The sequence below is a fragment of the Zootoca vivipara genome, chromosome 16 (genome assembly GCF_965207765.1).
Source record: "Zootoca vivipara chromosome 16, rZooViv2.hap1.1, whole genome shotgun sequence".
In the NCBI taxonomy this organism is placed as follows: domain Eukaryota; kingdom Metazoa; phylum Chordata; class Lepidosauria; order Squamata; family Lacertidae; genus Zootoca; species Zootoca vivipara.
Genome location: NC_142599.1, coordinates 5025592 through 5043911, shown reverse-complemented (window position 1 = coordinate 5043911; position 18320 = coordinate 5025592). Strand labels below are relative to the sequence as shown.

The window sequence follows — 18320 nt, the reverse complement described above, 5'->3', positions numbered from 1 at the left end:
ACGTTGGGAGGAAGCGGTAGAGGTCAGCGCAAAGGCATTTCGCCAGAGACTGCATGGCGGATGAGAGCTTTTTCAGATCCCTAACCCTTTCATCAGCCGCTGATAGCGAACAGAGGAGCGTCAGATTAATAATGGAAATTTCAGGACAGAGTCGTTCATTGCTCTCTGTCGCTGAGGGGGAGAACGAAGGGCTTCTGAAGGCCCTTTAAATATATTTTATTAATCCATCTGAGTGAGGGGAAACTTGCCATTCTTGAGGCTGGATGTTCAACTTTGGGATGAGGCTAGGGGAACACTCAAGAAATTCCCTTGTTGCAGAACGAGGAAATCTGGGTATCTCCTTCTGTTGGCGCTTCTTCAGTTTCAAATGTTGTGGGGATTCCATTCAGACTGAAAGGGTCGAGTTGCAGTCCACACAAACAGGCTAACAAACCGAAAGGTCTGTGGATTAATGGTATAGCACATGCTTTTCACATAGAAGACCCCAAATTCAGTTTCTGGACATTTAAGTTAAAGGCTGTCTAGTGGCAAGTGTGGTTTTGAAACGTCTCTCTGCCTGTCTGAGTTTAGAGAACTAGTTTATGAGTGCTCATAGTGCTTCACATTATTCTCAGTCCTCAGAATAGCCTTGTAAGGTAGGCTTGGGTTAATATTCTCATAGCGCATTTGGGGATGGGATTTCTCGTGCAATCCTATTGGTGTCGATTCAGAATTAAGCTCCATGCAGTACATTCAGTGGGACTTGCTCCCTGATAAGTTTATACAGAATCGCGGCTCAGGAGGGTTCGTGGAAGATTTGAACTAGGACTTTTCTGGCGAACACACCTGGCCACAACACTAAAAAAAGGTTTGGCTGTTAGAATTGTAGGCTACGTTAACAAATTGTATGTGGATTGCTTATTTATTTATCATTTTCAATTTTGTCCTTAAGATGATTGAAAATAATACAGCTTTGAATTTGGGGTTGTTGCTTGTTTGTAACTTTTAAATCATTTGGAAACGATAAGAGTCGTCCCTTGTGATCATTTTTATTAAAAGTTAGTTTACACATTCTTTTTCTTGTAGATTGACATCAAAAGAAAGAATAAAATATGGTTTTCATTTCAGCTGGGCATGTAAAATAATAAAGTGGTAGAGAAGGACAGTTTATCTAGAAAGTGTGGAGGAATAAAGGACTCATATTTTGAAAAGTGGTATGTGGAGGTCACAATCCAACCTAGTTATGCCTGCTTCAGCCTGCTGCTTTCGAGCTTCAGCATGTCCAGTTCTGTGTTGGTTTGTCGCCTGAGAGTCTTAACAGCTTCTGTGGGATTCTGTAATATTTATTCCCCCTCTTTCTCCCCACCAAGGAGGAAATATTTAAGCATCTAAAATATCCCCTGGATGAAGAAGGAAAATTAATCTCCGTCTTGCCTTTGAAATTCTGGAGTGGGGAAACCAATGAGGCTTGTAATTGTATAAGGAAAGCATTTTAATTGCAAGGCAGGGGTGCAAGGAGGGTTGGTGCGTGTCCCCCTCCCTCTTCCCAAATTCTGCAAATTTACTGTCTTCATGACAGCATTGCGTGTCAACTCCCGGCACTGGATGGGGTTGCTAGGCAGCAGGTTCTTCTATATCCCAAGACTTTCTGATTTGCCAGCCTTCCTGAGGCACATGGTAAGCCTCTTTCTAGCCTACCGTCTAGAGGGACTTTTGCATGCTGCTTGCATACTGTCGAGATCTTGCACCTGAAATGTGATGAAAGGAGGAGGAAAGCACTGCTTGTTGGAGGCTTGCGGGGGGGGGGGGAGTGAGGGGGACTGGAGAGGGGATTCGCTTTTTGGCACTGCATCCTCAGTGTGGTGCAGAGAAGGTTAGGGAAATAACTGTATGTAAAAAGAACGAGGCTGGGACACAAACCCTGAACCAGCAACCGGAACAAGGAAAAAAAGGTTAGTGGGTTAAGTGACATGCATTTCCTGCCTTTGCGAAGGTGCCTGTTGTAAACCTAAGAATGGAGGCAGTAATTCAGCCATTAGATATGGATGGAGGTTGGAGGATCAAGAGGAGCTGTGGGGGGTGGGGTTGGCGGACGCTCTGTTCCTCTGCAGCCGCCCTGCTGTAAAACTGCTCCCAAACTCTTACAAAGGTGACTTGGGGAACAAATGGATTTAGTGCTTTGCAAAATTCCATCTGCGGATCCTTTCTCACGTTCTCTCACGACCAGAATCTTAGAAGATAACAAAAACAGGAGCAGCTGAGCACAGCTCATTTCTCTAGTCTTGCTCTTGTCTTTGCCATCCCTTGCGAAAGCAACGCTGTTTGTGAGTAAGCATCCACCTTGGTTTAGGTTCGAGCAGAACTGTTTCAAACTTTGTTATTGAACCCCATTTGGAAAGAGCTGGAAGAGAAGCTCTTCCTGCCCATCCAGAGCAAAGAATCACATTCGAACACAGAGCCAAGGGCTGTGCACAAAGATAACCAGTTTCATTTCTCCACTTTGGAGGTAGGGCTGTGTGTCTCCCCCTCCCAGATATTACACTAAGAAACCCAGAACTGCCTAGATGGGTTTTTCCTTGCAGAATCCAGTTGTTTTTAAACCCATACAGAGGATTAATGGAATGTATTCTTGTGAGACCCTTAACGTTTATGCAGTTACTACTAAACATTAATGATTTGTGGGAAATTGCTTTTGTTTCTTATGGTTGGTTGGATTTTCAAAAATGTTTATGTGCTTTTCAGGTACTGTCTGATGAGTGTGAAAGGATGCTTCACAGATTTCCACATTGATTTTGGGGGCACTTCAGTTTGGTATCATGTATTCCGTGGAGGGAAGGTAAGTGGATGTGTCACCTTCGGAGGAGGGGAAGGGGAAGGGGGGAGCCCTTATTTGCAGCCCTGTAGCCTCTGTTTTTATGCTCTTTATCAGATCCTTGTAATTGCTTAGGCTCAAAATCTTCAGTAGATTTTGGTCAGTAGAAAATGCTAAGATAGGAAGAACATCATGCTTTTGTGGTTTGTGAAACAAAAATGGAGCATTGTAATCTGCTTATTTTTTTATTTTTTATACTTGTTCCTAGCTTCTTAATTTCTCCTGGGTGACTGTGGGGACCTATAAAAAAACAGCTCATGACATTAAAATAAATAATGTTACACCAACAACTCATTATTAAAGCAAAATACCAACAAATAATAACCAACTATCACCATTTCTGAAATATCTGGTGAAAGAGAATGTGCTTGGCTTCAGAAACTGAGAAATATATATTCTGTTAACCTAGTTCCAATAGGATCACTCTCTGTTCTCAACTCTCAGGACAGGTGATTTATTTTCTCTCTCTCTCTCTCTCTCTCTCTCTCTCTCTCTCTCTCTCTCTCTCTCTCTCTCACACACACACACACACACACACACACACACTTTATGTCTTTTACACAAATGCATTAGGATTCAATTAAATGTTTATATATGCTGGTTGTTCTGCAACTAGAATCACAGGTCCTTTTCTTCAGATCAGATCATAAGGTCTCAGAGGCCGAGTGCCACTCAATTTTTCTGCCCAATTTCTTACCACTGTTGGCGTAATGCAGGCATCCCCAAACTTCGGCCCTCCAGGTGTTTTGGACTACATTTCCCATCTTCCCCGACCACTGGTCCTGTTAGCTAGGGATCATGGGAGTTGTAGGCCAAAACATCTGGAGGGCCGCGGTTTGGGGATGCCTGGCGTAATGACTTCTGGGCTGCAGTTTAAGTGTGCTCTGGCCCTGCATCCTGCTCAGTCAGGAACTGAAGAAGTTGAGCAACTCTTCCACAGAGCAGAAGTGTGGTTGGCTTGTTGCGCTCAACTTGATTTCAGTTCTTGGGAATTGCTTGCCTAAAACTTGTATATTACTTGGGTACAGATTTGGCAGCAGGAGTTCTGCAAGGCTGGTTTAGACTTTTTTAGCCATATCAGGCTCCATTGAACATAAAATATTTTTTTGTGTTCCACCATTAACTGGACAACACAAGCCCCTAGTAGTAGATCTGGAACACACTGAGTGATCTTAAACCTGAGTTTCCCCCTGTCTCTTGAGGCAGACGGATGTCAATAAAACAAAAAGGGCCACAGTGGTAAAGGAAGTACCTAACTACACAATAGCAGAGTGTGGGGAAAGGTTCAAGTATGCAGCATGAAACAGGCACACCTATTGGTTAGAGCAGGCATGAAAGGTGTGAATATTGTGAAGCTGTTAGAGCCACTGGCATGCCAAGACAAAATGCTGCCCAGATCAGATGGTAAACTCCATCTAGGGCTAAATATTGGCATGAGACCAATTGGGGGTTTTTTAATATAAAAAAAGACTTCTGTACTGCTTTTCCAGTTGCTTATTTCACAAAGTGGTTTACAATCAGTAAAATACATTGGGGAAAATATCAGTGATACAGCAGTGAAACTAAAAGTTGCATTGCATTCAACAATGGCAAGACGTAGGCACTCTATCTGGTCATGGCAGGACTCTGGGATCATGATACAACTAGCCAAGAATAAGGTAGGCATGGCCAAACTCGACCCTCCAGATGTTTTGGACTACAATTGCCATCATCCCCGACCACTGGTCCTGTTAGCTAGGGATGATGGGAGTTGTAGTCCCAAAACATCTGGAGGGCCAAGTTTGGCCATGCCTGCGCATAAGGGAAAGCTGAAAAGAACTTCCAAGAGAGATTTCTGGGAAGTCCTTCTGATCAAGGCACAGCCCTTTTGCAAGGGTCTTTTTTTGGGGGGGGGGACCTTTAAGCAGGAAACATCCAAGTGTGAAAAACTTTTTTTCTGCACCTCCTTGGATAATTATGAGAAACCTTGAGGAAATGTTTATTGGGGTAAGAGAAGAGATTGCCCTGCTTCTAGTTTTTCATTTGTATTTCTAGATCTTCTGGCTGATCCCTCCAACTTCGCAGAACCTAGAACTCTATGAGGAATGGGTTCTCTCAGGGAAGCAAAGTGACATCTTTCTGGGCGACAGGGTGGAGCTATGCCAAAGAATTGAACTGAAACAAGGGCACACCTTCTTCATTCCTTCAGGTAATGCAACTGTTTTTTCAAAGCCATGTCCTTCTCCTTGCATGTTTTTGGGACTAGAACATATTTATGGAAGGCCATCTCTTGATCCAGACCTGGATCTACAGCAGGTTGTTACTTTCTGCAAGTAGAAAAGTAGCAAGCCTGGGAGAAAGCTGCTTGCCTGGCCCCTTGCATGCAGGACTGTATTTTCCGTTTCCAGGGAGTACTTAGAGCAGGCATCCCCAAACTGCGGCCCTCCAGATGTTTTGGCCTACAACTCCCATGATCCTTAGCTAACAGGAACAGTGGTCGGGGAAGATGGGAATTGTAGTCCAAAACATCTGGAGGGCCGAAGTTTGGGGATGCCTGACTTAGAGGCAGTGAAGTATTGAAAAACAATGTGTGCCTTGCTTGCGGTCTGAAATAGTGTGGTTTGTTTCAGCCTCCCAGTTGTGTTACATGCATCCTCCAGACATGTGAGCCTCTGTTCCTGAGGCCTCTGGCTGCTCAGTTTGGGGAGAGAAGGTGTTGAGCTGACCTCTGAGCTAAAGCCAGCAGGTAGTAGTGCTCTGTTCACATAGTAAGGCAGAAGGCCAGACTTCTGATAGGCACCCCAGATCTGTCTAACCCCAAGGCTTCATGCTGCCTGCTAAATGGAGGCGCTGGTGTTGCACACTCCTCTTCTGCCCTGTGCTTGAAGTCTGGGGTTTTGGGGTCCTGGGTCCTGTACACATCTGTTCCTAAGTAGCCTACTAGACAGAGTCACAGCCTCCAGCTTTGAGGTTCTTTGTTCAAGCCTTGGGGATAGGGACAACAATATTACAGGCCCTTCAGCTTTTATAGTGAAAATGCATCTGGGACAAAACACCATGACTGGGGGAATTTTAGCACGCTCTGTGGTCACTGAAATGACACACTACTTAAGACAGCATTTATTATACTTACCTGGGGGGTGGAGGGCTCACCAAGCAACAGCTGTCTAGTCTCTGACTGAGCACATGAAGATCCTGGTGTGCTCTTGTGTGTTGTATGCGGCTGTAGGAATGAATTTGCATGCTGACATACAGTATTTATCACGCAAAATCCCCATTTTGCTCTCTCCCCTTAAATCCTTCTCCCCATTCACCTTCCAGTGTTTTTTACTTTGCCACTCTCAGGTGGTTTTTCCCAGGAGTGTGTGTTCTTTTCCCAATGTCTTTCATTTTCTCCCCACCTTTCTAGGGTGGATACATGCTGTCTATACTCCAGTAGATTCCTTGGTGTTTGGTGGAAACATCCTGCATAGCTTTAACGTTCCCATGCAGCTTCACATCTATGAGATCGAGGATAGAACAAGGGTAAGGATGCTCAAATATATCTGACTGTTCACTCGTGCAATAAGAGTTCTTTTTGAAAGGCAAGACACGGAAGGTACCAAGATGCCTGGAAAAAGACGGGTAACTTGCCTGCAGGTCTGGGTCTCTTGGGTGGAGAAACAACTCCCACATCTTTGGGGCAGGGTAGCGAAGAAGCACAGTTGAGGTGCAGGGCAGAACAGAACAGCAGGCTGCATTGGAGCAGGCTGGAGACCAGGAGCAGACTTGGGTCCACCTGGTGCTTCCCAACTGATGTTAAATACCATCTTTTGAACCCTGGTTTTTGCCACCCTCAGGCAAAGGAGGGATTCTGGCCAAACTCTAGTAGTTGCAGGCCATGGGCAGCTTGATGAGCACTTTGGAACCTTCATTGACGTGATATGTTGGTGGCAACGTTCTGGGGAGCTAAGGAGTGACTTTGTGTGAGTTAGTGAGGTGAGCCTTCAGTAGCACCCCAGCAGCTACAGAAATGAGATGCTGTTTTTGGTTCCTTCCCTTGCTCAACTGAATACGGGTGGTTTTTTGGCAACGGTGCCTCCACTCTCCACAGGCCCTGCAGGTTTGAGGACCAGTGGCTGCCCTTCTTCCTCCAAGTGGACCCATAAGCCCCACCAGACGACACCAGTCTACCTTCAGCTCCTCTTGGAGCTGTGCTGCCCAGAGCAGAAGCCCATCATTCCTTGCCCTGCAATGCACTCTTATCTAGCCTAGTCTTGTTCTGGCTTGGAGTCCTCATTGCCCATGGTGCATCCTCATAGCTTATCTCTGTCATTTATGGCATAACCCCCCCCCCCCAGGCTCCCCTTGCAGGTCTGTTGCCCCAGGACATCATTTTTGCAAAATTTTGTTTGACGGGGGGAGGGGGTTGATGTTGTAGATTCTGCCTGCCAGCTGGCACAGGGCTACACTCCACCCCTTGGTTTTGATTGGTTCCTCAACACTTGGCTTTGTGGAATTCTAGTCTGTCATGGAATTCTGTCAATTGTTCCTGATTGGCTTCCTGGCACTTTATTTTGTGAACATTGGCCAATCACGTAGCCCTGTCAGTTGTCAGCCAACTGGGTCCTCAGTAGGAGTTCTGGAAATCCCACCCCCCTCCAAGTGTCCCGTAAGGGCTTGCTCTCCACTGTGTGTGTGGTGCCCTCTGCTTTCCCCAGCTGCGGCATCGAGTGGGCCTTTCATGCCAGTTGAAACATGGAAGGTGGCACTGTCCTGCTCCACCTTTTTAGGAGGTGTTTGAGAGAAGGATCTACCCACTGGAACACAGGAGGTGACCCTTCTGCCTCATTTTCCAGAGGTGTCGTGTTATATTGATAGGACTTTGCTGCTAATTTCTACACAACACAATTCAGAGAGGTTTGGTGTGCTTCAGAGGACAGGTGAGGCAAGTGCTTGGGGCTATTAAAGTGTATTCATCACTTGCAGGTAGTAGACAGGTGTGTAGGGTGCACTGAATCTCTCCCAAATTTGCTTGTATGGCACACAAACTGCTGGGAGAATCCATAGAACCCCATATTCCATTGTTTTGGTTGTTCCTTTTTTCAAACAGTATGTTTATTCTGTTCATACTTGTCTTGAGAATCTTGAAACATGAAAGGAGGGTAACTAGTGTTTTTTCAAAAGATAAATTGATCTAATCTGAATCTGAAAAGCCCCAAGTCTCCCCTCCCCCGTGGATTCATTGCATGGCCTTGGTCAAGCCATTCTCTCTCTCTGCCTCAGTTTCCAGTATGTACAACTTGGAACAATAGAGACCTTATGTAACATGAAAATGGTGTTACGAGGGTGAACACAGCATGAATGGGGCCATGCTTACTGGTGTACCCTGCCCAACCAGTTTGAAGGTCTCCATTGTGTGATGTACCAGTAAGGGTGTCCTGGGGCTGCAGCCTAGACTGTGATGGGCAGCCTAGTTCTGCACAATCTACCTTTTTGTTTTGTTAAACTACAATTCTTGTTGTCTCTTGATGTGTATATAAGTTTATAAAACAATAGTGCATCCTTAGGCTCTCTTGATATTAATGGCACAGCTAATCTGCACAAATGATCCTAATTATGCACTGTTGCTTAAGAAAGCGCCCAGCGCCCTGCTGAATCAGACTACAGGCTCCTCCAGGCATCCTGTTTTTCAGCATTCATTCCGGTTTGCTTGCACAAAGCTTATGTGGTGGTTAGACTTCTCTGTCTTTATTTAACATTCATCTTACTTGTTTACAGGGCGATAACATATATTCCTGTTAATCATTTGTTCATCCCACACTTTTCAATGCATCTCCCTGTCACTTTCGACAAATCAAAATGTCCCAGTTTTTTTAAGTTGATCCGCTGTGCTAGGGCAACAGAGCACTTTAGTCCCCTTTAAATCTACAGACCCAAAGTTCTGGTCTTCAGTTGAATATCTCCTGCAAAACACTGTCAACCTGGAATCTCCCTTAAATACAGTGGTACCTCTACTTACGAATAACTCTACTTACGAATGTTTCTACTTACGAATGGAGCTCCGTCCGCCATCTTGGATGTGGTTTAGATAGGATTTTTTCTACTTACGAATTTTTAGATAGGGTTGCTTCTACTTACGAATTTTTTCTCTTAATGCATTCCTATGGGATTTGACTTACAATTTTTTTTGACTTACAAATATACGTTCGGAGCGCATTAAATTCGTAAGTAGAGGTACCACTGTACTGTACTCTATCCAGTATCCCCAACAACCAGCAGGCATCTGGTGGTCCAGTTTGGGGGGCTGTAGCCTGGCTTCTGCCAACCCCTGGCCTAGGCAGTGTTTTCTCAAATGGAGCCACGGTCACTGTGTGTAGATGCTGGGGACTTCTCACTGAGCCACTGAATCACTGTTTTGCATTTTGGCCTTCAGTTACAGCCTAGAGATCTTTGATATGTGCTGGGTCTACTCTTTAAGTGTGTGCCTTAAAGCCAGGAGGTGTGTGCCTTAAACCTGCATAACAAAAGAAAGAGCAAAGCCCATGGCATTGAAGATTGTGTAGGCAGAAAGCAGCTTTTAATGCAAAGTAAGGGATGTGGGTGGCGCAGTGGTCTAAACCACAGAGCCTAGGGCTTGCCGATTGGAAGGTTGCCGGTTTGAATTCCCCCCCCCCCCCCGACGGGATGAGCTCCCGTTGTTTGGTCCCAGCTCCTGCCAACCTAGCAGTTCGAAAGCACGTCAAAGTGCAAGTAGATAAATAGGTACTGCTCTGGCGAGAAGGTAAACGGCGTTTCCATGCGCTGCTCTGGTTTGCCAGAAAGCGGCTTAATCATGCTGGCCACATGGCCCGGAAGCTGTACGCTGGCTCCCTCGGCCAATAAAGCGAGATGAGTGCCGCAACCCCAGAGTCGTCCGCAAGGTCCCTTTACTTTTAAAAAGACCTTTACTCTGCAACAGCAGCTGAGAGGCGCAGGGGCTTATGCCTTTCAGGCAGGAAATGGCCAATTACTTTGCAGAAAAGGCTTTACTTTGCAGTAAAGTGCTGCTTCCTGCCTGCTGGGTCTGCAAGGCCAGCTGGGCAGTGCATTCTCTATATATTACAGGGTGAAAAAATATGAAACATTTATTGTGGTCTGGAGTTCATACTGATAAGAGACAAAATATCAATATATTGCCCACTCCTACCGCCAAGTCCTGTCTCTAGGCTGTAGCTGAAGGCCAGTCGTGACTGTGTTTTTCACAGTCCGCCCCCCCCCCAATGCTGAAGACCCCTGGTCTCACTTGCAGGAGCTTCAAAATGCCTCTGCATAGCAAGTTGACTACTGGTTAGCATGGAGTTGAATTTTCTTTTTTCCTTTTTTTCTTTTTGTCTGAAAGACAAAAAATAGAATAAAGACAAAAATAGAATAAAATGGTGGCAGCAAGTGAAAACCCTTTATGCTACAAAAATGTATCAGCTTTCTGGGAATCTTGGCTGTTATTTTTAATGTACAAAATATTTTTAAAAGCATCCCACTTTCTCCCCCCCCCCTTGCTCGAAGATCACAGCATAACAATACAAGATGAGACTATATGCTTAGCAATGTATGGGCAATGCCTGCTGTGATCTCAGAAACCAGGCAGACGATTGGATCAGATCTCCAGTGGTTGAGGGGCCTCAGGGTTTTAGTTAACTGTAGCTCTTTCCACCATCGGTGACTGGTAAAACTAGAATAAATTATACTGATAAGAGAAATTGCACCAATATACTCAGTTTTGTTTACTTGCAAATGCCGTGCAGAATTTGGATTGTCCCTGTGTGCAGATTTTGGGTGGTATGTTTTTGTTTATTTTCGAGAATAATATCTAGTTACAAAATAATAATAAAAATGTCTCCAGCAGTACAGATAGTGCAGAATTAAAAACAACAACAACATTTTAGCACAGAGTACCAAGTAGCTTATCTACTTGGAAGGAAGCGCCACTCAGATTGGTTGAGGCTCACGTGCAAGCAGTTGTGATTAGTCCTCTTAGTTCTTCCTGTGCAGATCATATCCTGTAACGCTTTCTTCGTTCAGAATATTGCAAGAGAGTATCTGGCTGTTCAGCTGATCTTCCTTGGTGGATTCCATTTAGGCACATGGCTTTCTTTCAAGCACTTAACTTCTCTCTCTCTCTCTCTCTCTCTCTCTCTCTCTCTCTCTCTCTCTCTCTCTCTCTCTGTGTGTGTGTGTGTGTGTGTGTGTGTGTGTCCAGCAGCGGAAGGAGATTTCCTGGTGCTATTCACAAAGCAATTCTTGCCAGCACAAAGAGAGAGTGGGAGCAGCCTGGTATTGTCTCAGCACATTGCTGAGACTGTAATGCTGATTTATAGCCTGATCATACGTGATTATGTTAGTCTCAGACCTAGAATCTAGATTAATTTCTCACATCTTGAGGGTTGGGAAGAGTATGGAAGAGACAGACAGAGAGCTGGGGCGGGCAAAGCGTAATGGTTAAGAGCATGAGTCCCGTGCCATGAGCTTGCCCGGTTGCCTGAGGCTACCCACTGCCTCTTGGCCTTGCCCTCCCCACCTGGGAAATATGGGGCTCATACAGGGGTAAAGGTAAAGGACCCCTGACAGTCGCGAATGACTCTGGGGTTGCGGTGCTCATCTCGCTTTACTGGCCGAGGGAGCCGGCGTTTGCGGCGAAACCAGAGCAGCGCTGACCTTCCGATCGGCAAGACCTAGGCTCAGTGGTTTACACTACAAATCCACCTGTGTCTCTTCATACAGGACAGGGATAGTTATTTATTATATTTTTATTTTCAGGGTGGTTTACAACAGGAATAAAACAATTTGAAGTGCTTCATAAGTATGAAAAGTTGTTGTTGTTGTTTTGTTCGCTAGAGGTCTGAACTGATCCTTCTGCTGGGCTTTTGGAATAAGACTTTTTGAAGATTGTCAGCCCTTCAAATTCTGTTCAGTAACAAATGGGTCTCGGGTGCAGATCAAATAAGTCTGGCATCGTGTGCTCCAGAAAGCAGGCCCCTAGTGACATTATGCTCTCAGCACGGTATCGATAGGGGCCATTTTGCAGCAGCAGACACTTCCAAGCGCTATTCAGGGGATGTTGCAGTAATTTAATCTGGATTTGACCAAAGCATATGTGACAGAGGCCAGATCCTACTGGTCTCACTTAACCACATAATTAATGTCAGTCTGGCCCCAAAAAAGAGAAATAGAAATTGTTATGATGTTTGTGAGTCTTACTCTCAACGGACAATTGAGTGAGTGGCTGGTGTTTTTTTTAAAGGGTTAAGGAGGCATTCCTCTGAGAACTGATCTGTATCAAGCAGTAACCAGAGGTGTCAGCTAAAAAATGCAAGACTTGTGGTGTGCGTGTGTGTAAATAGATTTTTTTTTGTAAAAGCCCCTGAAATATCTTTTAACTTTTCACTTTGAACTCTGGGAGTTATCCTTCCCCAGTGTGGATACATTTCCTCCCATAATGTTCAGAAATAATTTGAAAAAACCTTTGGCGGGTTGTAAATTATTGATCACAGAACTTACCACTGGAAAGAATCAATTAAATCATTGCCTCCAAGCCCCTTCTAGGATAGGCTTTTTTCCTTTGGTAGATGATATATTGGAATATTAAATGGTACTGTTTTTAAATGGTACTGTTTTGGTCCTGCAGTTTACCGCATTTCCTAAGTAATGGCCTATCTTTGTGCTATAGAGTTTGCAAGGCGGCTTGCAGTAAACCTGCAATTTACGTGGGGGTTACGCTCTGGGATATTGCCTAAAGATGAAACTGCATAGAGTGAAAACGCATTGGGTGCAATGGCGGGTGGGATTGCCAAAGTGTTTTTCCAGACACCCACCCACTTTTTGCCAGCCCTCTTTTTTTTTGCCAAGTGCGTGAAGCTGAATGTACATAAGTTACATGTGTGCAAGTTGTGGCCTTGTTATATCTATTTATTTATTTATATTTATAACCCCGCCTTTCTGTCATTTTGAAACTTAAAAAGTACCATCCCTGGGAGGAGGGCTTTTACATAATCGGGTTCAGCAAGGTCGCTGTATCATCTTCCTTCTGATCATATCCTGGGACCAGCAGGCCCTAAAATGCATTAAAACCCAAAAAGCACTGATAAAAAAATATATTCCAGAATTGCAACTGTAAGAAACTGCAGCTCACCTCCCTCTCCCTCAAGCCTCAAATCCCTGCATCATTCATCAAATGATCGGACAGATAAAACAGTTTTAACTAACTGCACACAAAAAGGCAGCCAGGATGGTGCCACACAGAGGTTTCTGGGGCGTTCTTAAGGAGAGCCTTTCTGCCTTAGGCCCAAGTGCCTTCTGTTCCAGGATGCTGCTTCCCACATCAGCCTGCAAGATGCTGATTCATCCAGGGAATGATGGCAACATCCCTCCTCCATTGCTTCGCTTTCAGCAACTAATCAGTGATGTACTGGAGCTTCCAATTTGCCATCATGGTTAATTGCTGCTGGTAGAGCTTTCTGCTTTGTAGCAGCCTTCCTCAGAGGGTGTTGGACTCCACCTCTTCTCAGCCCAGTGTGGCCCAGGGCTTGGGAGGGTGGTGGTTGTGATCCTGAGCACCCAGTTAGGGAAGGCTGCTTTATAGAAATACAACTTGGATTTACTGGACAAGAGCCCCAAGAGCTGATTGATTCCAGGATTCTGATCCTAGCAGTGGTCAGCTAGAGGAAACTTCCAGCAAGGCATGAGGGCAGCTGCTCCCCTCCCCTCCCCTCCCCTGTTGCAGTTCATTTCTGCACCTGGTTCATTTCTGGCAGGGCGCGTCGTCTTCTATTCACAGCACATGCACCGGCCGTCTCTCGCTTTTGATGGTTCTGCAGAGCACAGGGCACATTTCAACGAGATATCAAATTAGAGACACTGAGGGAATTGGCTGTGGGATGGAGCCTGGACCGCGAGGCCATTAGGAACTCAAATTGACGATTCGGAATTGATCGTCCATGGCACGGGAGCACTGCATGCCTTGTGACTGCCTTGTCTTACGCATTTGAATTTTATTTCATTTCATTTTTTACATTGGTAAAACGGCTGAATTTGGTGACGCTCAGAAACCTGTCAGCAAAAATGTTGAGCAAATGATGTCTTTAATATTCCCCAGGCATCTGGCTGAAAACCTTTGGAAGGCCGAGGGGTGGAACGGGCGGCTTCCTGTTTGTAAGTCAAATTCTTTGCCAATTTTGTTTCCTGCAGTGCTCTCTCTAAAAAAGAAAAGAAAAGAAATAAACATTAATAATTTGAGTTCCTCTTATGAACATCCCTCTTTTAACATGGCTGGTTTCCCTTGTGTATGACTATTCCAATGAGCAATCTGGTATGTAACTGAAATCCTAGGCAAGGCAGCGGCAGCCAAGGTGGTGCCCTTGAGATATGGTTGGAGCACAACACCTGCGCTGGTTGGGAACAGGTGGGAGTTGTAATCCCACAGCATATTGAGGGCACCTGTTGGCTACTTCTGCCCTAGAAAGAGCTTCCAGTATGCTGAAACCCCAGGCTTGAAGGCTGATGAAAGTGGCAGATATTGCCGGGATGGTTGGCCTGTATTCTGAGAACCTCGCTATTAGTGGGGCAGAACTTGTTCAATGGTGGAGCATGTGCAGAGATGGTGTTTGTGGTATCTCCAGTTAAATGTCTCAGATACCAAGTGATGGGGAAGCCTGAGAAAGCCGAGAGCCCCTGCCAGTCAGCATAGCTGGGAGATACTGGCTAGGTGCTGGGCTGGCTCCAGGCACTGGGGCAGTTAGGCATTTGCCTGGGTCCCGAAACCGCCAGTGGGCTCACTGCCATCACAGCGCTACCATTTCTACTAAGAAGACCAGGTGCAGCCTGTGCAAATTCTCAGTTTGCATGTCCTGTCTCTCTCAGGTGAGGGGAAAGCACTGATAGGAGCAAGCAGCGCCTAGATGGACAAATAGTCTCATCTGATGTAAGGTAGCTTCCTATAGCCCAAACCTATAAATTCAGTGGTACCTCGAGTTAGAAATCTCTCAGGTTACAAATGCTTCAGGTTACAAACTCCGCTAACCTGGAAGAGTTGCCTCGAGTTGAGAACTTTGCTCCAGGATGAGAATGCAAATTGTGTGCTGGTGGGCACAGCTGCAGCAAGAGGCCCCATTAGCGAAAGCACGCCTCTAGTTAAGAACAGTTTCAGGTTAAGAACGGACCTCCGGAACGAATTAAGTTCGTAACTAGAGGTACCACTGTAGTACCAGCTGGATAAAAATAAGTTCCCCATTAATAGAGCAGGTGCACTCAGGTGGTATGAGATCATGAGAGGGGCTGCTGCGGAGTGGATGTGCTCCCTGCACAATCTCCTCAAGGCGTAGCTTGGTAGCCAGGGGCACCAAATTGAATAAAATATTGGGGGGGGACCCAGGTAAGCCCTGCCCCGATCCTATGCACCGTATATATGCCTCTGGCTTGTCTGTCCCCTCTTTCTTCCCCATAGGCTCCATGTGGAGTCCAAATACATTCTGGGCACAGGTCGAGGTGTCCCTAGATGCCTGCATGCCACTTTCCAGTCACTGGTTAAAAAAGCAACCCTTAAAAAAAAACATTAATAACGGGAGGGGCAAAGGGCCTGGGCATGCCCCAAGGAGCTGTATGAGGTTGCCATGGTACCACATTGGGAAACACGGGTATAAGCTGTCCTGAGTGGCCATTTTGCTTAGAATATACATAGAACCCAAATGCTGTTGGCTTTGTCCCTAATACATTTCTCCTGCATTCAGAGTCAGAATACAGAAAAGCAATGAGAGAAATATGCATTAATATTATTATTATTATTATTACTACTACTACTACTACCCCGCACATCTGGCTAGGTTGCCCCAGCGACTGTGGACAGCTTCCAACACATTAAAAAGTTATTCTAAAAGTTGTATAGTTACTTATCTCCTTGACATCTGGTGGAAGGGTCCTGACCTTTAAAGCCCTAAACGGCCTCGGCCCTGTATAACTGGTGGAGCGTCTCCACCCCCATCATCCACCCCCATCATGGGCGTCACTGCCCAGAAGGCCCTCTGCCTGGTTCCCTGCAACTTCACTTCTCACAGTGAGGGAACCACCAGAAGTCCCTTGGAGCTGGAACCTCAGTGTCCAGGCTGAATGATGGGGGTGGAGACGCTCCACCAGGTATACAGGGCCGAGGCCGTTTAGGGCTTTAAAGGTCAGGACCAACACTTTGAACTGTGTTCGGAAATGTACTGGGAGCCAGCGTAGATCCTTTAGGATACTCCCAGTCCCCAGTCTAGCTGCCACATCCTGGAATACTGATTGCAGGTGCACAACGCGGCGTGACTTTAAATGGAACTATGGATGAAACATTAGGGCTTAGATGGAAACATTTTAAAAGCAGGCCGTGCTGGAAATAGACATCCATGGTACTGCATATTCCAGCATGGTACCAATGGTACCAATATTCCAGCATGCTGCAGAGCAGAAAGAGAGAGGGGGGGGGGAAGCATGGCTATTCCATCCCTGCTGCTCAGAGTTGCCTTTGGCTCTTCTGCAACTGTCACCTAGCAGCAGTTCCAACAAGCTCCCTGCACTGTTTCTACTCCAGTGGTCATTGTAAGTTTAAGAACTAGTGCCGGAGCTTGTTCCTTTCCTCCTCCATCCCCATCCCCTTTTCCTTTTATGTCATCCATTGTAGATGGTTTTTCATGGATCTGGTAACACTGCTCTGGAAGTGGTTTTTTGTGGTTTTTTTGCTAAAGGCTGGGATAAAACATATTATAAATAAGTGAGCCCAATGCACTGTGCATATATCTCTAGTATATTCTGGCTAAGTCTTCACCTGCCACCTTTAGAAAAGTCACCAGTAAAAAGAAGGTGTGGGAGGTGAAAGGGGGAGGTGAAAAAAGGAGTAAGAGCAGTTAGAAATAAGTGATGTAGACAAGAGTAATGAGTGCAGTAATATTCTTACAGGGCAGCATTTGGAAAATTATCCACATCGGGTTCTTTTCAACTAACCTTTACTCATTGTAGACCCCAGAAATGAATAATCATCACTAAGGTTTGATCCTGCTCTGGAGGATAGGACTTGAAGAAATGTCTTCAAGATATAAGAAAGGAGATTCCAACGAAACATCAGGAAAAACTTTCTTACACTAGGAGGTGTTAGACAGTGGAACGGTCTCCTTCGGGAGGTTGTGGGCTCTCCTTCCTTGGAGGTTTTTAAGCAGAGGTGGGGTGGCCATCTGTCAGGGATGCCTTAGTTGAGATTCTTGCATTGCAGGGGGTTGGACTAGCTGCCCTTGGGGTCTCTTCCAGTTCTAGGATTCTAAGCCAATATTTTGCATCTGGCCACAGGTGGTGGGCCAAGGTGTCTCTAGGAAGAAAAGAAAAGATATTGTGAGGGGAAATTTGCAGACTGCTTTATGTATGCTACACCCTTTTTCTCATTGTGGAAATCAAGGTGCTAGTACCGGTATGTACTGTATCGTGTTCCCATCTTGCCTTTTCATACAGCAGAATTGCTGTATCACATGCCTCCCTGGGAAGTGTGGTCATTACTGTGTCTGTGCAAAAAACAGCAACCACAAAGCGCCTCGCTATGACTAGCAAAGTGCCAATTGCTATGATTGGAATTTATTGTCTACCACTGGAACGGACTGTTTATTTCTATGGAAGAAAGTTGAAAGCAGCTGCAGCCTAGCCGCCCCTGACTTCCTGTGAAGTGCGCCTCCTACAGGGGAGGAAGGTGCAGTGCACCAGCCACCAAGAGTGATTAAGGCACAAACTGCCAATTTATGCATATACAGTATATTTACAAATTGCTGATTGGGAATTGATGCGAAAATAGAGTGAGGCCAAGCAGTGAGTTTGCTTGAACTGTGGGTTCCCCCAGAGCCAAATCTAATGCTCTCTCCACTGGATGACACCAGCTCTTGAAAGTGCAAACTGTTACGCCGACTGTGTATCTCACGTCTCAATAATCTGAAGCGCCTGCTTTATGACACTCACCTTAGCTGTTCCTTACAACAACTGTGTGAGGCGAGTCCATGAGAGTTCTCATTTTGCTAGTGGGAAAGCAGAGACTGAGAGGTGACAACATGCCATGCGTAGGACCAGGATTTGAACCCACAACCCCACTAGTGCCGAGTTCATTTGTAGAAACCTTTAACACATGTTCACCACCACATCTGGCGACTGAGGAAGCAGCGATATGGTGTCTTCATGATAGTAATAGAATTAGTAATATATTTTTTTATAAATTCTAATCTCAATGCTTGAGGTTTGCATGCACTTTTTCAAAGAAGAACCAGAGCCCCTGCACTCCCCCCCCTTTATTATTGTTATTGTCTTAGTCTCTAGGGCTGCTGAGTCTGCTGCAGAGTACAATGCTGGGGAGAGCCCAGCCACTCAACATTGTGTTTTGCTCTGAGACCTATATTTACATCCCAGGGGGAGGAATAAGCATTTGCAGATGGTAGGCTGTTTTGTGTCATGGGCTCTCAGTCTTTTAAGTAGATACCAG

At 45.6% G+C, this 18320-nt stretch overlaps 1 protein-coding gene across 3 annotated transcripts in view; it reads left to right on the top strand.

The window, feature by feature from the left end:
• Window positions 1-18320, top strand: part of KDM2B (lysine demethylase 2B) — a 91289-nt gene that overhangs the window by 37500 nt on the left and 35469 nt on the right. For all 3 annotated transcript variants that reach the window (XM_088659412.1, XM_060269258.2, XM_060269259.2), the window contains 3 exons: window positions 2722-2815; window positions 4886-5039; window positions 6240-6355. In XM_088659412.1, coding sequence (XP_088515538.1) covers window positions 2722-2815; window positions 4886-5039; window positions 6240-6355 — 364 coding nt within the window. The remainder of the gene's footprint in view (window positions 1-2721; window positions 2816-4885; window positions 5040-6239; window positions 6356-18320) is intronic.